The 24,908-nt window shown below is 41.6% G+C and overlaps 1 protein-coding gene across 3 annotated transcripts in view; it reads left to right on the top strand.

The window, feature by feature from the left end:
* Positions 1-2,244: 2,244 nt before the first annotated feature.
* The window catches only part of TAFA5 (TAFA chemokine like family member 5), a 420,937-nt gene continuing 398,273 nt past the window's right edge, over positions 2,245-24,908 (top strand). The window contains exons 1-2 of one of the 3 annotated variants that reach the window (XM_048501457.1): positions 2,245-3,135; positions 3,240-3,610. In XM_048501457.1, the coding sequence (XP_048357414.1) occupies positions 3,499-3,610 (112 nt within the window). In that variant the 5' untranslated portion in view covers positions 2,245-3,135; positions 3,240-3,498. Of the gene's footprint in view, positions 3,611-24,908 lie in introns of all 3 variants that reach the window. The other 2 variants (XR_007244878.1, XM_048501458.1) reach the window with 2 other exon arrangements.

The raw sequence follows: 24,908 nt of genomic DNA, 5'->3' as shown, positions 1-24,908 counted from the left end.
ATTATCCACCTTTCTCACTTTGACTCAATGCAAATTACACAATGCAACCAACATTGAATAAGCAGTGTAATAAGTCTAGAAGTTGTGGAAATTTAAAACAGAGCTGTCCTTTGAACATAAGAAACATGGTGTTTTGAATAATGCAGTACTATATTAGTAAAAACACAGCGTATTTTCTGCACCAATCTGTTATGATACAACCCTATTTTCTTGATAAAAAATGCCTTCCTGACCTCCTCATGTAGGCCATCAACTCTGATTATGATTGCACTGCTAATCTCTTATTTTTGCTATAGCTTTTATTGATTGATGGCTACAATCATCAGTCAAACTAGATGTGATGGCATCTTTGTGGCCACCATGAGGATGCTGTCACTGCCATTTTAAAGTCATTTCAAATTGCTGCAAAGGCCTGCTCCTGATCAGGCTCACAGCATGGCACTCCTTTCATCTCACACCTTTTTAAGGGCCAAAGCAGCTGAGCATTTGAGTGTGACCATTTCAGAACTTGCTAGGGGGCAGGGGGACAAAACAAAAGCCCCAAGCCTTCTTGCAGTATTTTACAATGACTTTAAAATGGTGGCACCATCCTTATACTGGCCAAAAGGATACCTCATACACATTACAACGGAAGACGGTCACTCCTTCCCCTGCAACATGATGCAAATGTTTCAGGTCCAGATACATTTATCAGCATCAGAAAATCTGTACTGCTATCTAACATAATGGAATTTTGCCAAAAAGGTTTGTTATATTAGCTTTCATCTGCTTCATATGATCTGAACATGAAAATCTTACATACAGCCTATTGACCAGATCCTTGGTCATACAATCTTTCAGCAACCACTACAGTGAAATTGTGCACATCACTGATCCCAGGACTGCAGCGATATACAAGATATACAAAACATATATGCTGGACTTGTGCAAATAAACACTTGTTTTACTTGTGACAGTTGCTGAGTTTGACCATTATGATGACCTTATGCTTGACAGGCTATTGTAGTATGTTGTTCCTATGTTGTAACTTCCCGAAAAGCCTAAATGTGTCTAGGATTGGTTATCTTCACACTTACACAGAAGTTCTCTCAAAATTAAGGGGACACTTTTGAGCAAACATGGGCTGTACTAGTCACAGTTCAGCATTTTAGAAAGGTTTCATTGGCTAAAGGTGGAACCCTATTGAAGTTTAACTCTTGCAGCAAACCTCGTGCATGCTGCCTCAGATGTATGGTCACTGAATTATTATTATTATTTATTAAATTATTCAGTCAGACATGCTCCAGGCAAATTTGCATTGGGGGATGGCAGCTTTATACATAAGTCTAGCTGTATAAAAATGGGTGTATGCTCACAAATCTAATAAAGACAAAAGGGGAAATTTAGATGGAGGTAGGGAGAACCAAGCACCCCAGTGCCATTTCCCAACTGCAAAACAAGCAATGAGGATTTTTAAAAAAAACCCGAACCTCCTAATCACGGAAGTCTCTCATCACACCTTGTCCCAACCTCATTTCTCTTGCCTCAGTGCCATTTAATCTGCCTTTGTTTTGTTCATCTGCAAGGCAAGTTTGATAGAGTTAAGGCAGAGATTCCTCCTTGGGAACAAGTGCCGACAGGAGAGAAGAATGATGTAAGCTGCTTTGGGTCTCAATTGAGGTGAAAAGTGGGATATAAATACAGTAAATAAAAATAGCATAACACACTAGTTAAGAAAACTGAATTAAGCAATAATAGGTTGGGATCTTCATACAGTCATTCTTACTTTGAATCCTTAATGTATGGGTACATCCCTTCATCTTTTTAGGAGTTGGCAGTCCCAAAGGTATGTTACAGCTGGCCTCAGGGTGCCAAATAATTTTCAATAATGTATATAAACAATAATGCAAGGAATGATTACCATCATTTATAAGAGTGGCAGATAATGCTTCTGAAAAATGTATTATGAGGGAAGTGTCAATGAAGGGCTTTTATCTGGCATACCACGGTGATCCAAATGCATGTGCACGCATCCAAGAAAACTATACATGTGTGTTAAACATATGTATCTCTAAATTGGAATTACTTCCAAGTAAACCTGCACCGGCTCAGACTCGCAGCCAGGTGTCAGCCTAATTTCCCACGCACCCTTTCCAGATGTGTATGAGAAGCCCAGTTTTTCTGCCACTGGCTCGGGTGGGATTTTCCCCCTTTTGCAGAGCTCGCCCCCCCCCCCCCCGGCCGCAGTGTTGCGGCGACAAGGGAACTGAGGAAGCGACACGAGACAAGCTCGGAGACAGCGGCTTGCCACCCCCCCCCGCCCCCCCCCCCCCAAAAACCCCGGCCGTCGGAATTCAGAGCGCGCGCGCGCGCACGGACACACAACCACGGCTCTAGGCTCGCCCTTCGGGGAAGCGGCCGAGAAACTGCTTTGCCCCCTCGCTGACCCTTCCCAAGCCCCCGGGAATTCCAGGAAAGGGTTAAGGTGCGACGGTGGCAGAGGAGACGCCGGCTGAGGAAACCGAAAGGGAGCGCTCAGCCAACAAAACCGTTGATAGCTCAGCCGGCCGCTGCAGCCAAGTGGAACGAGCGTCGGGCTTCCTCTGCGGCTTCACTGAAGGTAGCGGCAGCCGGGCGTTAGACGGACTGGAGGAGCACGAGGCGTCCAACCGGGGCTGACTTTCACCACGCGGGAAAGGCGCCCGCGCGCGCCCCGCCTTGACCCGAAGACCACGCGGGAAGGAAAGGCGGGAGACGTCCGCGCGGCGACGGTGGGCGAGGTTGCACCTGTGGGCGGAGCCGCCTTTCCTACCTTCAAGAGCTGCAGCCCCGGGTCGGACTCCCTACCCTTTCAGGGGCAAAACTGGCAATCGCTGAGGGAGGAAGCGCCGAGTTGCTCTTTGAACCCCTCACCCTCAGGGAGTGGAGGACCCATAGGCTGGGGTTGGGAGCAAAGCAGGGGCTTCTCCAGCTTCAGGCAGAAGCAGTCCGCTTTTTCTGGCCCTCCTTTTTCCCGCCCCAGGGCAGGTTTGACTTCCTTGGCTTTCTCATTGGCTTCCTTTCGAGTGTGGAGTTGACGGTGGCTCCGTGTCCTCTTCTCCCCCCCTTCTTTGGTTAGAGAGACTTGACTGCGAGGAGGAGAAGTTTCTTGCTCCGGTATTTTGGGGAGTTGCGTGTCCGTACTGTTTCTTTCAATTTTTAAAATATTGGATGTTTTGTTTGGTAGCTTTGTCGAAGCTGGGCCCGTTTTCTTTTTCCAGGCAATTCCAGGGGTCCTTCCCTAATCTGTAATGAAGCGGCTGCGGGAGAAGGAGGTACGTCTCCAGACGCCCCTTGGTTTGGCTGGGCTGAAGAGGCTGCCCGCGGCTGCCCGGGGTTGTTGATGCCCGGCCTTGTGGTCGCTTTTGGAAGATGGTTCTCTTTGGGATTACACGTGGGGAGAGGCGGTCCCTCCGAGGGCGAGTGGGCTGGTGAAACTGACCTGACGCGCTGTTTGCTCTGGGGACGTTGTTGGCCTCAATGGCTCCATCTCCCAGCAGGAGCAGCAGGAAAGATGCCAACGCGCTGCCAAGTTCTTCCTCAACTTTCTGGGTAGTTATGATCTTGGTTGGCCTCCTCATCACCTACTGCAGTAAGTATCGAGGCAGCCAGATCTGTGGAAGCTTAGAGGCCATTCTTGTTCCTTGGGGGCATATTGTCTGCTGCAGGGAAATGCATTCAGCTTTTAGGCCAGGCTGTCAAATAACCATGATGTGTTAAACTAGACTGACAAACAGCCCTTCTCGTGGTTCTAAAACAGCTTTAAAAAACAGAAGGGCCCTAATCAGTACCTTGAAATTCACTCTGAATATGTAAATTCCCCTGGGAAACAAACCAAGCAAGCCAGTTCTTATGGAGCAAAATTTTGTGTTGTAAATATTTATTCCCTCAGCCCCTATTTATGCCTGTAATTTGAAACATGTTTTTCGTGCGGGTGACCCTTGCTTTCTCTTTAACCAAACTCTGTTTCTAATGCTCTTAGCTTTATGTAAAGATGCTAGTGTTAATTTCTTTAGTGACATCAAAACGTTTTCCTGTCACAGGTGTCTTAATGTTATCAGCATCACTTTCAGTTATTTAGCTAGATTCATAGTCTGTCCCATGCCAGTTGAATTATACAATGGGAATATAGTTTTATCCTTAATGTAGCCTTACCGTTATTTTTTTCATTATAAGGGAGCTCACTGTCAGTTTCCAAACTAAGGAACTTCTTGATTTTAATGTATTTTCTATGCTACTCATTTCACACTCCTGATTGATTAAATAAAAACAAAAGTATACTGAATTCCTGACAGTGGAAGATGTGTAATGTTGATGGAAGTGGCTATACTTCAATTGTTAAGACAATACAATAAATGTTCCTTCTTTCAAGTTCTCCGTCTTGTAATGCTGATTAGTGACAATTCTAGAGCAAACATGTTAGGATATGTCCTTTCAGTTTTAAGTGGTGTGTGTGCTGTCATTTGTTCAGCCACCCAACAAACTACTTTACAAAATAACACTGGTGAACTGAATTCTTATACAGGTCTGTGGGAAAAAATTCTTATCCATTATCTTTGTGATGTTCACTTAACATGTCACTGAGATTTTTTTTTTTATATGAAGAAGTTAGTTTGGTAATGCTACTTATGCAAAGCTATTTCACAAGAGACAGACATGTTAGTTTTGTAGAGCATAGTTATATGCTCCATATAGAATCCATATTCTATTCTGCTCTCTCTAACTGTATCCTCAGCCAATGTTGTGAGAAATTGCAGTGAAATGTGAAACCTAGTTCATCTTTTCGTAGTCTGTGAATACTTGAAATCTTTACTCTCTAGCTTTTGTAAAGCAAAGCCTTGCATACTTTTAAAATAAAACCCAGTAAAAATGTACTGTAATAGTTTCCCTTTTAACTACAATATATTAAATGTTTAATGTATTTTAATAGGCCGTTTGAAGGGACACCTTGCAATTGGCTCACATGTGTTCCATGTGCAACTAAATTTCATTATTATCAATAAATGTACATTAGACTATAAAGAATCTTAAGTTTTTAATTGTTAAGGATTCACTAGAGGGTGGTAAGTTATTTCTTTATTTTCAGAAGTTTGTTTATGCTTGCAAACTAGATATATTCCAGTAACTTTGAAGAAAGTATTTCTTAGAGTATCATCATGTCCTTTGAGCTTATATCAAACTAGTGAATATTGCTTTGTATATTTCAAGCTATGGAAGGGCGTGTTCTGTTTAGTCTACTTGGACATTCCACTATTACCTAGAGGAAACATTACCACTTTTAAAAACATATAAATCCTCAATTATTATAAAATATGCTGTAGCTGTTGTCTGCCACACAACTCTGAGCTACCACCAAACAGCATAAAATACTGAATGTTAAGATATTCCATCATTACTTTTTCAGTGACTTACTGGGCAATCCTAAGAAGAGTAACACCCTGCTAAGCTTGCTGACTTCAGTGGATTTAGAAAAGTATGATTCTATTTAGGATTGCACTGCTAATGTCTGAGTGTGCAAATCTGAAATAAAACATCATTTATGTAGCGCCTGACTGCTAAAATATTTTTAAAACTTTCTTAACCCAACAACCCTGAAATAACAGTAAAAGCATTTTGTTGTGAGGACAGTTGTCATGTGCAGCTTCTGATATGCTTCTTTCCAGTTGATTTTTAATAAGATAAACCTTAAAACATTTTCTGTTCCCTCTAAAGACCAAATGTGGTATTAATTTGTTGAGATTTTTTTTTCTGGGACTGTTTAGCAGTTGACAAGTAATGACTATTTCTTAGTTGTTTGATTATAATGGTAGGGTTATGAACATCTGCAGCACACACACATCCTGCATTTTGGTTAAAGAAGGCATGCATTAACTGTACCCGGTGTACAAAGTTTTTACAGCTGCTGCAAAATGTAGACTTTATTCACTTCTCCATTAAATGTGGGGGAGCTCAATTTAATTGAAATAGTGTTGCTTCACTTAATTTGTTTAAACCCAGTATGCTTGTTCTGGATAATAGTGCCCTTGTGAAAAATGCAGCTGATAAAGGTTATAACTTACACATTGTCACTAAATCTTTAAAAATTCAGATCAACATTGGCTAATTATAGCTGCATTTTTTAGTTTCTTTCAGTAGTGGTTGCTTGATATGTCTCCTAAAGATGGTAATCCGATAGCTTTCTTTTCCTAAATATTTGGTTTATACTTAGGGATAGTGGCTCCACCCAATGGTTGAAGAAGAGACCTGTACTAGACCAATTAGGTTAGTTGCCATGGCAATAAAGCTTTAACAGGCATTTCCTCTGGAGGAATATATAGTGGAAGGACTAGGAGGAAGTGATTCTGTTTAAAATGTTTTTAAAATGTATGTCTGTGCTATAAAGTAGTAAAATACATTTCAATAATGCCCTTAAAACCTTAATACATGTGCAGAGCAGTCTCCATAGAGCTTACTATTACACAGCAGAATGCAAAGCCATCTGATCTGTAAAGGAACCTAGATTTACAAACTCACTGAACTGAAGTACACTGGAGAGAAATGCTTTTGTAAGCTTAGCACATCTGAAAAGTTAGTAGTGTGATAAAAACGTGCCTGCAAGCAAAACATATATTCATTGTCAGTTTGTCCAGATAATTCATATTTAATTAAATAATTGAAAATAATTGAACACAAGGCTATTCCACTAACAGTGGCTTTTGGGAGATCCTTTTAGGTTCATCATGGTTACATGTGAAAAAGTAATTCTATGTGAGAAGGTCATTGCATAGTAGGGTAGTTGAACCAATGCTCCAAGGTGTGTGCGCACAAAACTCTTTGGAACGGTTAGGTATTGGTGATAGAGTTTTTAGGCTAACCCTTGAATTCCAAGCTACAACTTGGCTACAGAATATTGAAAAATAGTTAAATTGCATTTCTCTCTGTATTGAAAACTTTGGACCACTTTATGCAACTGTTTCTGATGCTTGCAGAGCCTTCCAGGTGCTAATACTACAGGTGGGGCAAATGTGCAGACATATAATCCAAACATGTAACCACATGTTAGTTTGAATGAAGTTTCTTTGCACAATTCTTCAATACAGCTTCTGGTGTTCATTGGACAATTCTGTTTTTAGCTATTATCTTGTGTAGCAGTATAAAAGCATGTGGTGAAATTTTAAAATAAGTATCTTAAAAACAAGCATATCTTTTCATTTTGCAGTGTCATATTCTTTGGCCTTCATTATCTTGTTTCCAGTTTTGTCATACCTGTGAGATATGTCTTGGCTGTGTAGGGTATGTTTACACAGTTAGATATAAATATGCACAGGTTGGGGGTGAGGGAGTCAATCTCTAAATTTCCCTTAAAGGACTAGTGAGAATGCATAGATAAGGGTTTAGTTCCCATGTAAAGGCTGCAAAGAGCAGCGGGTAAAAGTTGTGTGTTTCACGGAAAAAATCCTTTATTGGATTGATGGAGGAGTTTCAAACTTCTGAAGTAAATGTCATGCTGGAGGTGGCCTGGATCGGACTCCTTTCCAAATTAAATTTCCCTGTTTTGGAAAGTGAGGTGACATTAGAATGAGAATGTATGATATTGTGGATTTGGGGGCATCATATAATACCAGAAAGACAAAGGACGGAGCAACTCATTTCATACTTCAGAGTGAATATTGGTAGAAGCCCTAAAGGAAAACCCAAGTGTGCTTGTTGGGGCTGGAGGGTTCTGCCTTGCTTTATAAGAGAGGGTTGTGTTGGTCTGTTTTTTGTAATGGGAAGGCCTGGAACAAGGTATTTGGGCATAACTACTTGTCACTGACAGAGCTTTTGAAAGTGCCTGATGGAAGATGAACATTCACCTGGTGCAGAATACTGAACCCACATTGCTAGCTTGATTCATGTGTTCTGCTGAAAGTCTGTCAGAAACATATAAGGTCATGGTTGTCTTGAGCCAAATGTAAACAGGTGTTCTAGGATGAAAAAATATTGTCTTTGAACAATCTTTTATCATTCAGTTTATTTTTACATTTTGGTAAGGCTCTTATTTTGTACCTTTACATCTCTGAGAAATACAATATTATGTTTCTTTTTAAAGAGCTTATATATTTTGTATTTTATTCAGCATTCAGACCTGCTTTCCTTATTCTGTTTCTCAATGAAGTTTATTACAGATATTTGAAAACGTTATGATTATCACTTTATCATATTAGAAAAGCAAAGCATAAAAATTGCCATATCTTTTATATGACATCCCAGCTGCTCCTTTTTAAAAGGAGGGCATACTTTTGAATTAAAAAAGGTACTTCAGAATTAATGACCTCAACAAAATACCACCTGCCAGCTTCTGAATCCAAACCAACAGTGGAAAATGTTCCGATAAAAGGCAATGTAGCTGATTATGTGGTAATGTATAGTATGAAGCCCAGAGCTTAATTTACACAGGAGCTGTTCAGTACTTAAATCCAGAATTAATCTTGAATGTAATCTGTACAGTAGCTATCAGAAAGAAAAAATCACTGGGTCTGTGTTCTGACCTCTTTGTCATCACTGAATTACTGGAACCATTCAGAGTATTAAAAACTGCCTTAAAAAGTCTGATTTTTAAAAGTCTGTTTTATTTAAGTATAAGAATTAAATATAATCTTATTAGAGATCTAACCCGATAATCCTTTCAATAGGAAACACATTTTCCAACTGAGATGAAATTTCAAAAATCATGCATATCACCAAAAGAGCCTTTCTCCAAAATTTTAAGCTGACTTGAGAAAAGCTGGTGGTTCTAGAGATTATTAACATTTCATTCACAGAGATGGTTTGTGAGTTAACTTTCCCTAAGATGTACAAGCTGAGGGAGGTGAGTTTTATAAAATTTAAATGGTTTGGATAAGAGAAGCCAAATTCTGACCCACCTGCGCATTGTCTCACTGCAGTCCATTTCTCCCCCCCCCCTTTTTTTTTTTGTAGCCAGACTAATTGCTATACAGGAGACTACCCTAGAGAAAATGCATTGAAAACATTAGAGTGCATGGAGGTAAAAAGAGAAGCCTTGCTTTGAAATGAATGGTTGAACTTATGCATACTAGGATTATGCCTCGACTACAATGTTTTTAAACATAATTAAGACATCCAGTACACAGATATTTGCTTCTTAAAACAGAACTTTTCTTAGAAAAGATCTGACTGAATTGCCAGTTCCAAGTTGGGAAATACCTGGAGCTTTTAGGAGTGGAGGGTGGGGTTTGGGAATGGGAGGGAGTTCAGTGGGGCATACTGCCATAGAGTCCACCTTTCAAAGTGGCCATTTTCTCCAGGTGAACTAATCTCTCTCACATGGAGATCAGTTGTAATAGTGGGATATTTCCAGCTACCAGCTGGAGGTTGGTAACCCTCCCTTTTGCTGAAATTTTATTTTCTCTTGTCCCAGCGCCACCACCCCACTCTGTGAAGTTTACTACTCTCATAAAGCTTACTATCCTCATAAAGAAAGGAGACTTAACATTTGCTTCTGTACCATCTAATCTGCAGGACAGGTGAGCAGCCTATCATCCCTCACTGGATTGTTTAGCTTTGTCTGGTTGCCAGTGGCTGCCTCTTTCCCCTGTTGCAGTTAGGCTACATTTGCCCTATTCCTTACTCTAGTAAATCTGAGTTTCTGCTTGTACACACTTCTGTATGTACACATTGTTCTTGTACACACTGGATACAGACAAAGTTAACAACGTCCCAAAAAACAAAGTAGCTCACATAAACATGAATCATGCTTTTCCAGGTGACATCCCACCTCAAGTCTGTGAAATGATATAGGCCGTTTCCGCACGGCCAAAAGCAGCGACGCGATGACGTCGCAAATTGCGACGCATCCCAAAAAAAGCGTTCACACAGACAGGCGGAGCTGCGGGCGTCCGCAGCCCCGCAGAAATGTGACGGTTCGCACGGAAGCGCTGCGGAAGCGGCGTCTCGCGATGTTGCGCCTGCGCACTTGCGAAGCCGTGCAGGCCCGACGCCATTTGTGACGACAGCTCCGTGGCGGCTGTTCGCACAAGTGCGGCGTCGATGCGTCACATGGGGAAAAAGAGTGGTTTTAAGCGTTTTCTGAATACACCGTCTTCGCGCCGGTTTAGCGTTTTCGCGACGGCGCGACTGCGCACCTCCGCCGCTGCGCGTGCGAACGCTCTCGCTCTGACGCTTCTTTTTCCGTTGCGACGACGTCATATTTTGCCCGTGCGGAAACGGCCTTAGTGAGATAGACTCAAACAACTTCACTGCGGTGAAAAAGGAAAGAGGGGGCCCTCTTTAAAGGTACAGGCACGAGCACCAGGTCATTACTGACCCATGGGGTGATGTGACATCACCATGTTTACTAGACAGAATTTGTTTATGGGGTAGTCTGCCATTGCCTGCTCAGTCATCTATAATTTGTCCATAGCAAGCTGGATTCATTTTTCTGATCTTGGAAGAATAGAAGGCTGAGTCATCTTTGAGCTGGCTAGCTGAAACTGACTTCTATTGGGATCAGACTCAGCAGATTCTGCATGGGCCAAAAACAGCGGTGTGAAAATGGTTTAAAATGGTTTACACCGTTTTCACTCCGCTGTTTTTGGCCCATGTGAAATCCGTCTCAGGCTGTGAGTGGAGCTTTGAGACGGAGCTGTATGGATAGAAATTGGGTGAGATTGAATGAAAACTCTGGCTGGATTTGGTTATTTCTGTGCTTATTTGTCTCTCTGCCAGTAAGGGTGATCCTTTTTGGGCCAACTGTACTGGGTAGATGGCATCCTTGTCAGGCACATCTCTCAATCTCCTTACTGGACCTCCTGCTGCCATGAATGCAATTCTAAACCGTTACCATTCAACTAAGCCTATTGAAGGCAGTGGTCTTGAAAAAGTGTAACTTTGTTTTAGATTATAACATACCCATTTTTTCTACATCAGCATATCTGATTTTCAGCACAGCAAATCTGGCCGTACTGGTCTACACAAAATCCAGAAAACAAGAAAAAAATGTGTAGTGGTTAAGAGTGGTGAACTTTAATTTGCAGAATTGGGTTTGATTCCTCCCTCCTCCAAATGAGTGGTAGATTCTAATCCGGGGAACCAGATTAAAATCCTCTCTCCTTCACATGAAGTCTGCTGGGTGACGAATGCTCTCAGCCCCACCAAGGTGCCTGTTGTTGTGGGGCGGGGGGGGGGAGTGATTGTAAGCTGCTTTAAGGTTCCTTTTGGTAGAAAAAAGCAGGGTATAAAAACCCAACTTTCTTTATTAAGCTTTATTAAATAGACACTGGGGTGGGAAAGTTGGGCTGGGGCATTCCTGGGGGCGGAGCTGACAGTCAGCTTCCATCTGTTGTTTGCTGCCAATTGTGGCCTCACTGGAGGGTTTTCCAGAGACAGGGAGGACTTTTGCTGTTTTCTCCATCCCCATGCCTCTGGAAAGTACTCTGGAAGCAGCGGCACAGCACGGTGCAATAGCAGCGCTGACCCCAGTTGGCTCCAGGGTCAAGATTGGACTGTAAAGGTCAGTAACAGCGGTGACATTTAACAGATTCGACCAGTTAGCCAGCTGTGGTCTTCAGAAATGTTTGAAAACTTCATTTGTTGCAAAATGCTTGCTTTGATATTTCTGGTTGGTGAAGACTTTCTTACTTCATTTGAATTTCCCTCAGTGATACTTCCTTTCTGACCAATGTTTTTGTAGTGTTTATGTTTTGGTTTGTATTTTAACTTTTATAAAATTGTTTTAACGATGTTTGTTTTTGTGAAGGGATAGTTTTAAATGATTTTAAAAGTGAGTTTTATTATGTATGTTTTTGTTAGCTTTGTTGGTGGCCCTTATAAGAGGAGAAATGTGGGGTACATTTGGAAAATTGGTCACTTTCTACATAAATCAGCTTGGGTGAGCAACAAGGATTTAATCACAATGGTTTGTCTGTGTGTGTACTTATACTTCCACTGTATGAGAAAGTAACCTAAGGAACTGGGTGGACGTGGGCTGTTAGCCTTGTGTATTCTGTCTCACTCAAAAATATAGAATGCTTCCTAAACTCGACGCAATCTGTTTAATAATTTTCCTGATGGTTTGTACATTCATGCAGGTTATGTTTTTTTCATAACCAGGTAACCTTTAAAAAGTAGGGAAAATAACACTTCATACAATATGATGTTCTGTTATGAGCCCTTACTTCTAGTTATTTAACATATTTGAGTTAAAGAGTGAGTCTTTTAAAAGTGACAGACAAGTTCCAGCCACACTTCACTAAGTTCATTAAATTCTCTGTCTTGCAGGTAAATATGTGTATTAGATCAGAACTTCAAACTTACTTACTGAAGTCCTCTCACATAGCATATAAAGGTACTTGTATTTGCTCAACAGACTTGATGGAGAGGCTAATCCTTATAAAACATTCTTACCGCAATGCTACTTTAAAGATTTAGCTTAAGACTTCAGGTCAAAGTCTAGATCTCATTTCACTGCCAGTTTATGGACAATATGTCGAGGTTATTATTTTTTTTAATGAGCTGCATATGGGACCATTACATTTGCAAAATTAGTTCCCTTTTTATTCCATTCTCCTGTAATATTTACATGGAATGTAGGTACAATTAAAAATGCCACAACTATTTATCAATTAACTTGACCATAGATGTTCACTGAGTTTCTGGGCTACATAAAAGTCAGAATCATGTTTTGTTTATGATGTACTTCTATGGTGAGAATGGTTACACTTTTTCAGAAGGGATTCAGTCATAAATACAGATGGCTGCATGTATGGTGACAACGTTGCGGTGGTTTGCCTGCCTGTTACAAAGGCTATGAATATCATACTTTGTTATCATGAAAAGCATGCATGCACCCAGTTTACGTGCAACAGGAAACAAGGATTTATTTTAAATATTGTAGGTTTGCAAACCTAAGATTTTACTCTGTGTGGCGCTCTCCCTCCCCCTCCTGCGGTTGGGGCTGACAATCCGTCCCACCGTCCCTTTCCAAGGTGTTGGTCTCCTCGCCAGCAGCCCTGATCTTTGGGGCTCTTAATGTAGTCAGCTGCCTGAACCACAGGGTGCCACCTGAGGATGGAGGGGAAGGCGCCCCTCCCTCCCGGCCAGCCTCGCCCTACTCGAGTAAGGGGTTGACAGCCCCCTCCTCCCAGGGTCCGCTGCCCCTTCCTGGGTCAGGCTCCCTCCTCTCTTCCCCACACCTCCCTGGTCCTTCCTCACCCTCTCTCTCTCCTTTCTTCCTCGCCTCTCTGTTCTCTCTCTCTTCTCCCTCTTTTGGTCCTCTCCCTTTCTCCTCACTTTCACCTCCTTCCACTTCTCTGTCTCGCCACCCCCTCGCTAGGCTCTGCGCCTCCCTGTCCGGGCTCCTCCGTTCCTCCCCCACCACTCTTTCCCCGTTCGCCCTTGGCTCCCGCAACCCCCCTCCACGCCCCGTTGCGACCAGCCTCGCTCTTCCGCTCTCCCTCACCTTTTCAAGCCTCGGCCAGGCTCCCGGGGCGTGCCTCGCCTCGCTCTCGCCCCGGCCGAGCCTGGCCGAAGCCATCAGCAGCGGCAGCTGCGGATCCGCCCGCAGCTGCGCCTCTTCGCGGCCGTCTCCCGGCTGCTGTACCTCTTCGTGGCCGTCTCCTGGCCGCTCCGGGCCCCCGCAGGTGTTTCTTCGGCGGGGCTGGCTGTCGCCTGGTCCCGCTGACACTTCGCCGCGGGCTCCGCCCCCGGTCCGGCCGAGTCCGGGGCGAGCAGCTGCAGCGACCCCCGGACACTCTGAGATGGTTCCTCAAATTATGGTTGGCCTCAACAAATGCAGACTTTATCACCTTTTTCTAGGCAGGGGCTGTACACAGACAGCAGCTGAGAAAAGCCTAGATGTCCACATTTGTACATCACATGGAACCATAGTTAAGACTATGATTACCAAACTAACTTCAAGCCATGGTTTACGATTCTGATTTGGTGGACCCAAGGTACCTGTTGTTAGTGGAGTAGGCTATGTTCAGGCACTAGCTATAGGTTGTTTTAAACAATGCTTTTGCTTTTTGTTTGAAGGAAACTATACCACCTGGTGTAGATATTCTTTTTGAATGTGTCTAAATACTGTTTTTAGTATTTCGAACTGTCTTCTAGAGTATGCTTTCTCCTGTCACTTATTTCTATGGTCATAATTCATTGTTGTGAGTCCTTTATGTTTTGTAGAATTTCAAAATGGCTAACAATTTAATATTAAGACTGTTTTCAATATTGAAAGAAGTCAAGAGAGATATTGTTGAAATGGAATAGATTGAATTTGTCTTTTGGGGGGAAAAATATCTGTGATAAAAATGAACATTTTGCCAAGGATGTTATTTTTGTTTCAAACCATTTCAATAATCAATTCAGTATCATGTTTTAAAAAATGGCAAAAAGATACTAGTGACTTCATTTGGCAGGACAAGAAACCAAGAATTAAATATAAAATGTCCAGAATGCAAAGGAAAGAGGTGGGGGGTGGGTTCTCTCATTACCAAACTTAAAATTGCACCTTGAGTCTGCTTGTTTAGCATGGATAAGGGAATGGATTTTGGGAAGGGAATGGATAAGGGAATGGATTTTGAAGAAAGTAAACTCCTGAATCTGGAGGAATACGATAGGAGATTTGGTTGGCATAGAGACTTGTATGACGGGAAAATACACAAAGATATTTCTAATCATTATGTTAGCCAGAACTTACTGTAGATGTGGTTGAAATATAAGAGATTTGTTGCAGGGGTACTTTGTTATGGTTGTCTCCAATTGAAGCATTTACTAGAAAATAAATGAATATGCAAGAAAAATGGCCTACATATATTATCTGCTAGAAACATTTAAAGATGCTAATAAGGAAGCTGAATTTAGTCCACAGATTACATATGTTGAATGTAAACTATGTGTAAATGATGACAAAATGTAGAAGATGGGATACAGATATAATGGGATACCGAAGATGAGGTGGTTAAATCAGTAATGATTAAATGATCTACGAATGTTGGCCATGATATTTTGATTTAACAGTGGGAGAGACTGTGGAGGAAAGGTGTAAAATTTACAGCATGTTACAATTTGGAAGAAAATTGTTACAAAATAATGTAGAGATGGGATTTAATGCCATAAAAATTGGCAAAGATGTATAAAGGTGAGTCAAATAGATGCTGGAAGTGTCAACACATGTTTCATATGTGGTGGACATGTAAAGAGGCTTTGACTTTTTGGAATATTATATAATTTTTTTTAAATAATAATTGTGAAAAAACTGAGGCCTTTTTTATTGGGAATAATGGCTGAAGACTTTCCCAAGCAATATAGAAACCTATTTATGTATATGACAACTGCAGCAAGGACTTCATTGCACCAAAAATGGAGAGACAGTAAGATCCAACAAAAGAAGACTGGGTTCTGAAAGGTACAGAATATGCAAAAATCGCAGCATGATTAAGAGATAACTGTTGGACAATTTCCCACAAAACTGGAAATGCTTTACAGAATACCTTTTGAAAAACTACTCAAATCGAGAAGTAGTGTCAGGATTTGAAATATAAAGAAAACAGTAGATTGTAATTACCAGAAGACATTTAAGAAAGAATTACTGAAACAACATGATAATTGTATGCACTGAAGTTAGAGTTAACTTGTCGTTAAAGGTGGGACAGCTAAAAGTCACCTTTGATGTGTAATGGGTTGTGTTCGATATTTTTAAAATGTTTTTGTGATTTGTGTTGTCTTTATGTGAGAAAATAAAAATATTATTAAAAACAATTTAATATGTAGGTGAATTACTCCTATCCAAGCCCATTCATTTAAATGTGCTTAGGATTGAACTATAAGTGTCGTACTTCTGCACGTTTGTATATTTTTTATCAATGAATTCCTTGATCTTTCTTCAGTTGCTAACAATGCAATCCTAAAGCAGCATTGTTCCGTTCTGAATCCATTGAAGTCAAAGGGACTGGAAGGGTGTAACTGTTTAGGGCAGCATTATTAAGCTTGCAAGACATAATAGGCTGTGGATGTTTCATGACCATTGCTTACAACATTGAAAGGAGACTTCTATACAGGAATAGTTCATTTCATATTGCTTTACCGTTCTAAATGCTATTAAGTGTTGTCAGGTCTGTCTTTTGTGTGCTACCCATCAAGGACAGAATACTGAAGGTATATATATTTATGTGCAAACCAGTCCTTCGATTAGTAGATGAAATAAATATTGTAATTTTTTTTAGATTACTTTCTAAAGATGAAGATTTGTGGTGCGGGACAACACTTATTTAAAATTTTGCCATGTTGAGCCCATGTTGAGAATAAATAACTTATTCTCATGGCACAAAAAGAGAAAATTATATAGACAGCTGTACTATTTTTTAATATTTGGGGATGGTGCTCAGAAACTAAGCCATAATACCAGATGGCATTTAGGGTTGTGTGTGCATGAATAATACCATATATCAGTTAATCATTCCTGTTCCCACTTATAAAAAGCCAAACATCTAGGGTTGATAATTTAGCTTATTATGTGATCAAGCTATTTCTGGCTTCCATGGAAACTAACATTCAAGATTCTAAAGAAATTCCACCTTTTTAATTTTTAAGCTGCCTTTCTTTTCTTTAATCTACACTTGTGGCATCTGAATATCTACTATGGGATCAAGGGTATCTAATAATTAATACTAGTTCATTCTCTGACATAGAAGAGCAGTAGCATGAAGGTTTTTTTAACTGTGTGTGGTTAAGTGGTGTCTGTCCAGGAAAAAAAACAAATGAATTAAAATCAAAAGTATGTGTGTGTTTGAACTCTGAATTTCATTGAAACATTCTACCTTTTGGGTGTATTGTTTAGGTTTTGGTTTTAGTTTCTTAGACATGTATTTTGTTATGTGCCGTGTATGTGCCATGTATCTTGTTATGTGCCATCACACTGTTGAGCTGTTCAGTCCTAGAAACAAATGTGATAGTATTGCTATCATATTAAATTCTTTTAAGAAGTCATGTGATCTAGAAATATTTTTGACAATGGAAGTTAGATTCCTTTCAATCTGACAGATTCCGCATGGGCCAAAAACAGCAATGTGAAAATGGTGTAAAAAGGTTTAAAACGGTGTAAAAGGGTTTATACCGTTTTCACACTGCTGTTTTTGGCCCATACGGAATCCGCCTAAATGTCAGCCACGCAATGGGAAAGGGAGTATGTGGGGAGTCATGTGCCTTTGCATAATAGTCTTCTGAACGCTAGTGTAACACCTTGATCTTTTACTGTAAATTTTGAGCTTGTGGATCAACCTTTGCTAAAAAAAAAATACATTTTGTGTGATTCTGTGTGAAAAAAAATAATCTCCAAGATGAATCATGGTGCATGGCTTGTACACAGTTGAATAGATTCTCTTTAATTCAGTGACAGATAATGAGAGATTTAATGGTGAGGAGAGAATACATTCAATTTATTCTGATATATGATGACTAATGGTGAAGCTACATATTGAGCGGGTTACATATAGTTCAAAGCTGCATATGTTTCAAAGATAACAAAGGAGCAACTTCTTTAGAATTCTTGGCATTCTCTGTCACACTTTAGTATCAAGATATCGATGATCCAATGATTATTAGTATTAAACTATAACAGAGCCCCCTAAAAGCTGCTTATGCTAACTTCTAGTTGTTTCATTCATTTGAACTTTGTTTTCCAATTGTACTGAATTATTTGCATAACTTTGCCTTTTTAGCAGGGCAATCCAGAGCAGAGTTAGACTGGAGTAACTCTATTTTGGATTGCACTGTTAGTCTATAAAAATTCATATTCTCTCTGGTAAATTGTCCGGGCTTGTTCAAAGAGGAAGGCAGGGGAGAGAGGAGTTTTAGACCCGGCAGGGCCCGCGCGCCCATAGCTGAGGCAGATGTGGGAGATAGGCTGGGGAAGCAGCTGGGACACGGGAGAGAAATTAGAGGGATATAAAGGGATATAAGGCAGAAGGGATATAAAGAAGTGGGAAAGGGAGAGACGGAACTGCCGCAGCAGCAAAGAATGTGGGTGGTGGTGTTACCGCGCTGCTCAGGATAACACTTTCCGTCCCAGAGGTATCCCGCTCTCGGCAGCGCCCAGGAACCCAAGCAAGACCCGACAAGGCTCGGATAAATAAAAGAGATTTATTGAGATGCTGACCTAAGTGTCAGCACCTCCCTTCCGCACAAACACTGCGCCGCCTAGCAGCCTTACAACACCTTAAGTACACTTTCTCCCGTCGGGAGCCCGGGAGAATCAAAGACAGCCCACCACCATTCAAAACAACCAATCATTCATTTGCAACATGCAGGAACCAATCAGTGTCCGATAGGCATCCCCTTCTCAAGTTTCGCGCCAGAGCAGGGCGAGGCGATGACGTGTCCACTGACGGGGGACACACAAAGGTTTTCTCCAGGTGTCCGGGGTCAGGAAGCAAAAAGCGATGACGTGAGTCCCCTTATCTGCCTGCTGACGAGATTAGGCAGGGCAAGGCGCTTCGGCTGAGGTTTCCCTTTGTCCGCGTGCATCAGGAGACTTTACACGTGAATGGGATAAGTCCGGGTGGGGCAGAGATGGCTCTCTGCCCTGGGCCAAGGAGGTTCCATACAAGCACAAATACAGGGAAACTTACAAATCCTATTTCTACCTAATACAAATCAGTTTCTACCTAAACAAATACAAGACAGAATAAATTTTCCAATCGTTTTTAGTTCAGATATATTCCAGGAGCGGGATTCTCTCCTGGCTCCGCTATCAGTGGTGTGAAAAGGTAAAGGGGAAACACCATGATCATTTTATTTACAGTCAGTGACCAGGGAGAGAGAGAGGGAGGGTGCAAACTCTCAGGTCAGCCAGGGGAAGGAGGGCAGAGAGACCTGCTAGGAAGAGGGTGGCATGGGCAATGGCTGCCGCGTATACCAGGTGCCCTGTGGGCGCGGTTGTTTCTTGGCCCCTTGGGCCAACTGGCAAAGTCATCGGCTGGGACGACCAACCCCCAGGTCAGGGAAGGAGGGAAGGATCAGCCACCCGAGAGCCCGGGCAAGGAGGGGAAACGCCACATAAATGTTAAAGGAAAAAACATAATTTTGAATTCCCTCTTTATATGTGTACTTTACTTCTAAAGGGGAAGGCAAAAATAGTTTGGTTCCTGCCCTCTTAGCTGTGCCTTTGTTATTGTATGTTTCCCTCTGTTATAAGCAGTTTTGAAAAACAGACAACTAAGGGGGGACATGAATGATAGAAGTTCATAAAATTATGCACAGGGCAGAGAGATTTGACAAAGATAATATTTTTTCTTCTCCCCAAATACTTGAACTCCAGCACATCTAATGAAGATGATGGGCTGTAGATACATGATGGACAAAAGGAAATGATTATGTGATCCAATCTTGATCCTCTTTGATCTGAGATTGCAAATGCCTTAACAGTCCAGGTGCTCAGGAGCAACAGCCGCAGAAGGCCATTGCTTTCACATCCTGCAGGTGATCTCCCAAAGGCACCTGGTGGGCCACTGCGAGTAGCAGAGAGCTGGACTAGATGGACTCTGGTCTGATCCAGCTGGCTTGTTATTATGTTCTTATGTGATTAAAATGTGGGTTTTGCTGCTAGTGATAGTGATAACCACAGGCATGGACAGCTTTAAAGGGAATTGGATAGATTCATGGAGGAGAGGTAGATTGGTGGCTACTTACCATGATGACTGCACTGTTGGACTTTCAAAGGAATTGGTTGGCCACTGTGGGAGGCAGAATACTGAACAGATGGACCACTGGTCTAATCCAGTAGGGCTGTTCTTCTATTATTGTATTATTATGAATGTTGGCAGTACTACATGCTTATATTGACCTAATTTGAATTGACTGTTGTCAGTTTTGTAGACCTAATTTGAATTGACTATGGTCAGAAGTAGATTCATGGGCAGTTGACTTGAATGCATGACATCAAAGCCAGAATGATTTTTTTCCTACATAACTTTCTTAATTGTCTTATTGTTCAAGTTTAGTTCAATCTTTCTACTTTATGAAATTATTTTTCATCAGTAGTCTCAAACATTGTTGAACTTTTGGGTATACTTGGGATTCTATGAATAATAATGAACACTGCTACTAAATTGTCTGTTGTGTGAAATGGGACAAGTTAAAACATGACTGCCATTGAGGGTAATTATAAAAGGCTGTGAGGTACCAAGCTTATAACAATGGGAGGCAGTTATTTCCAGATAGTAATTCCTGCAAAAATAATGCCTTCTAGGGACTTCTAAAGCATCTTCTACTCCAATGAGATGGAGGAAAGTCCAGACCTCATCTTTTTTTCAGGGGAAGGGGAAGAAAATTAGCACCATCACACCCATGGGTGTTGTATTGAGAATCACTGCTTTAAATCAACTTGATTTTTTTCTTTTAAAAAGTGTTGTTTAAATCATGATTACTAGGACCTCAGTCCTGTCATGGATCTTTTATCTGCTTGGCTTTCTCCAGTTTGCAACAGAAAGCTTTTTTGTTCTGGTAGGTTTTCTGGGCTGTGTGGCCATGGTCTGGTGGATTTTGTTCCTAACGTTTCGTCTGCATCTGTGGCTGGCATCTTCAGAGGTGTATCACAGAGAAAAGTCTGTTTCACACTGTGTCTAAGTGAGAAGGGAAAGTTTAGAGTGGTATATTGTCCATGTCCCATGGTGGGGAACCAATCATTAAGTGTTTGGGTGGAACTTGCTATGCAAAGGTGTGGTTGAGTGCATAGTATTGCAGGTGGGGTTATCAGTCCATTTTTTAAGTACTGGGAGCCAGGCTTTGCTAATCTTTAAGGTTTTTTTTTAAAATCTGAAAGCTTTTTTTCCCTTTGTGCTTGGCAAGTCAGCATGTAGCTTAAATTTTTGCACTTCAGTAAGAGGAACTTTCTGTGTAATAATGGTTCACTCAATAGATGTTGATAGGCCACACAGTGAGCAAGATCTGTGATATCTATTTTAATTGGGCTGTAACCTCTTTGTCTTCATCTTGTCTTTATCTTTACCTGTTTCCTATCTGTTATTCAGTTTGAGTCCCTGGTCCCAACCCTTTATACCTCCTAACCTTTGTACCTTTTTGTAGTTTTACTTGATAATTTTTTTAGAATCAAGCTCATATCTACAATAATGTTTGTCCATCAGTTAAACTTTAGGCAATTTGTAATCCATTTGCTTTGTTTTGACATTCATGCCTCTCTGTGTATAAGCAATAGTCTCAAAAACTATGGTAGTCAATTTTTTACCTATCTGTCAAGGCCAGTATAGTCTTTTTGGTGGCTGGTCCACAGAATTCCAAATAGAAGTATTTCATATTACTTTCTACCTAATCCTTTTAACTGGAGATTGAACCAGGTACCTTCTGCATGAAAAGTAGATGCTCTGCTACTGAGCTACGGCTCCAGCTGGTTAAGTTGTTACTGCTACCATTTTGTTTTTCATGTTAAATTTAGTGATGTACCTACTTACCATAGATTTCCCAACAAAGGCTGGGGGATTTTCTTGGTGTTGTCCACAAAGGGTGGAGTGTGGAAAGGATGTGCCATTTCTCTGGTAAAGATCATAAAAATTAATAGAGTGTCATTATGGAGGTTATTTTTTCTCCCACTTCTCAATTTCTTAAGAGCAGAAGATTGAGGCTGAGGACAAGGAATTTTCTTCTTGACTGAAGAAACTGGGAAGCCTAACTTAATGGCTTTTATACTGGGAGAAGGGGGGGTTGCCGGTGCACAGCCTCCACACTCCCTGGCAGTGGGACATGGCGCTGACTGCAGTGCCAGCGTTCCCAGGCTGTACTGCCTCCTTCAGTGCAGCAGGGGTGGTCCAGGGGCATCCCTCCTGGCCATTCACTGCTGTGCACTGGTGGCATTCGGTTTAGACTTAAGACACTGAAAACATTGGATTAAGTCTGAACACTCCCATAGGGTCTGCTTAACCATTCTGCTAAGAAGCTCCTTTGCTAATGACGCAGCTTCTGGATGGGACTGTTAGCCTGCTGTATTTCCTCTCTAAATCTTTATTGCTCCCCCCCCCCCCAGTACCTGAAAGCACTTTACTAGCACCCCTATTAGCAAACATAATTATTTTTTTTCAATTTAAATAATATTTTGCTGAATTGTACAAAAAGCTGCCCAAACTACATGAAACTAAATGCACCTTTCTTTTTTCCTGTTGTGTATTATTTACGTTGTAGTGCAAGTGCCTTGAAAGCAAATGACTTTTACTCATTTAGAATTGGTTGTAGTGGGGGAAAATATTACTATGAAACAATTATACACAACTTTAACCTCTGCCCCTAAACACACATTGCCAAGCCCTTATAAAATACATATGGATAAGTTAATGATCTGAAAATTTAAAGTCTAATAGGTAGAATTCAGTGGTTCTCTTCCATAGTATTGCTCAAGCATAAGGAGACTCTCCCTGGACAGGAGTCATTTTTTTCCAATCCAGTGGTTTTTAGGAGAATGCTTTAGGAGTGATTTTAGAAGAAACCTGACTTGTATTTCATGTATAATGTAATGAGACCCTAAGTCAACATAGCAAAATCTAATGTTTTTTGTTGCAAGAACATTCCCACAGAGAAGACATGCAACCTGCTATGGGACCTATATAACAAAACAGATGGAGGGTTTTTTTCATAGTTAGGTCATGAATATATTTATTTGCTTCTTTTGTTTATTTTTACAACTCTTGAACCGACTTTCAATTCAAATATTTAAATCATAAACAATAGAATCTTAAAAGAGTCACAATAGGTAAAATAATTAAATTTTCATTTAAAAAAAATAGTTTAAAGTCTCATTAAAAACAACAACTTCACAAAAATCAATAACAGTCAAAATAATTAGAGGGGACTTTGCAACTAATGAAATTGGGGACAAGAAGAAAGGAAGCAAAATGTACGGAAATTATAAAAGGCTAAAGAAAAAAGAAATGTGGGAAGGGGCCACTAAGCAGTAAAATATCTGCTTTGTATTTTTGAAAGTGTTCACAGCCAGAATCAACTGGCTGTTGTGGTTTTTCCAGACTGTATGGCTGTGTTCTAGTAATTTTTTTTCCTAACGTTTCACTTTCATCTTTGGCTGTCATCTTCAGAGGCATGTATTTCTCTCTGTGGTACAGTGTGGAGTGATGTGTGGTAGAATATATGTTCTGTCTCCCTAACAGGTAAGAGGGGCTATGGGGCATTTGCATATATCCAAGAGGAGTTTATTATACAGTTGTAGTTACATCCCTATATATATGTATACAGTGTGCACAGTTTAAATTTTCAGAACCTTTGACCTGGGTAGAACAGGAAATTGTTCGATGACACGATCATAGCTCTGAGGTGTTCCATTGTTTGGGTCAGGTCCAGCAAACTCTTTTCCAGGTTTATCAGGAAGCCATGCTGCCGAAGTACCTGCATCACAGCCTGTACCAGCCTGACCTTTTGTTCTGGATTGAATTAGAATGTCACCCAAATATGGATGGACGTGGATACTGTTCTTTCGGAGGAGTATGACCGGTACCAGGAAGACCTTGGTGAATCCCCTGGGAGCTGTTGCTAGGCCGAATGGCAGGGCCCGGAATTGGTAGCGCTGATCTCCCTTTGCAAACCTAAGGTATCGTCTGTGCACAGGGTGTATGGGGATGTGGAGATAGGCTTCTGTGAGATAAGGAGTGTAGGAAATCCCCCAGGCAGAGTGCTTCTACAATGGTGCGGAGGGTCTCCATGCAGAACCTTAGCAATCTGATGTGCTTGTTGACATAGTGAAGGTTGAGAATGGCTCCCCAATCCCCATTCTTCTTTGGCACTGTAAAGAAATGAGAGTAAACCCCTGAGGACCTCTCTGCTGTGGGCATGTGTTCGATCGCCCGAATCTCCCGAAAGTTATGAATCACCGAGGTGGTCCATAGGGCCTTATTGGGTTTGTTGCTTATCGGGGACAGGATGAATCTGTGTCTGGGCCGATGTGCAAATTCAGTTACATAACCTGTGGTCACCTCCTCTCTAGTCCAGGAGTCGACATGGTCTCCCTCCCACTGTTCTTGGAACTTTTCTGCCCAGATCCAAGAAAAAAGGTGATTTAATAGTGATTTGGCATACAGTTTGCCAGAAATCACAGAAGGCTGATTGTTCTATAGTTAGCTGCCAAATTGTGACCACCTTTTTTGAACAGGGGAACAATAGTGGCATTTGTCCAGGAGGAAGGGACCCGAGTTATTCACCAAAGTGACTAGGGTGGCTAATAGGGGGGACCACCAGTGATTGGATCAGATTCTCAAATTTAGCAATGTAGTCTTCCGGGGATAAGGATGACACCAGAGAGGAGCTGCATTGCATCAATAAAGGACTGTGAAGAAGGGAGTCAGTGGTCTGTCTGGAATGCTTGTTCCACCTGATTTTGTGCAATATGGAGTAAATGCTGGATGTAGCTGCAGTTCTTGATCGACATGGGGCAGATGAATCTCAAGGGGCATATGATCACTCCAAACTTGAGGTGGAATTTTTCAGACTGGATAATATCTAGGGTTAAGCTCAGACAAGGGAGAGATTCCTCTGCATCGGCATTTAATCATGTACGATGCAGGCTCTGGGGCCAAGTTTTCGCGACAACGGCCCTGATGGGATGCGCAGCGTATTGTGGGAGCAAGCTCCACACATTGGCCGCGTATAAGATTCCCCTCCCGGCCCCTGCAAAACGCCAGGGAGAATTACATCGCTCTATCGTCACTCTTGAGAAGGGAAGGGGACACGCCCCCATGGCCACAGCGACGGCTGAGGCACCGGAGACCAGGGGGCGTGTCCCCCCCCCCCTTCCTCAGAAATGCGACAATAGAGCACACGCAGCGACAGCAGAAGGTGCAACGGCGGCGCTTGGGGTCGAGGAGGGATAACGCTGGCTTCCGCACCCAGCTGCCACTCGCATGGCA

The sequence above is a fragment of the Sphaerodactylus townsendi genome, linkage group LG06 (assembly GCF_021028975.2).
Source record: "Sphaerodactylus townsendi isolate TG3544 linkage group LG06, MPM_Stown_v2.3, whole genome shotgun sequence".
Classification (NCBI taxonomy): domain Eukaryota; kingdom Metazoa; phylum Chordata; class Lepidosauria; order Squamata; family Sphaerodactylidae; genus Sphaerodactylus; species Sphaerodactylus townsendi.
The sequence above is the reverse complement of the archived record's forward strand: the minus strand, read 5'-3'. Positions and strand labels throughout refer to the sequence as shown.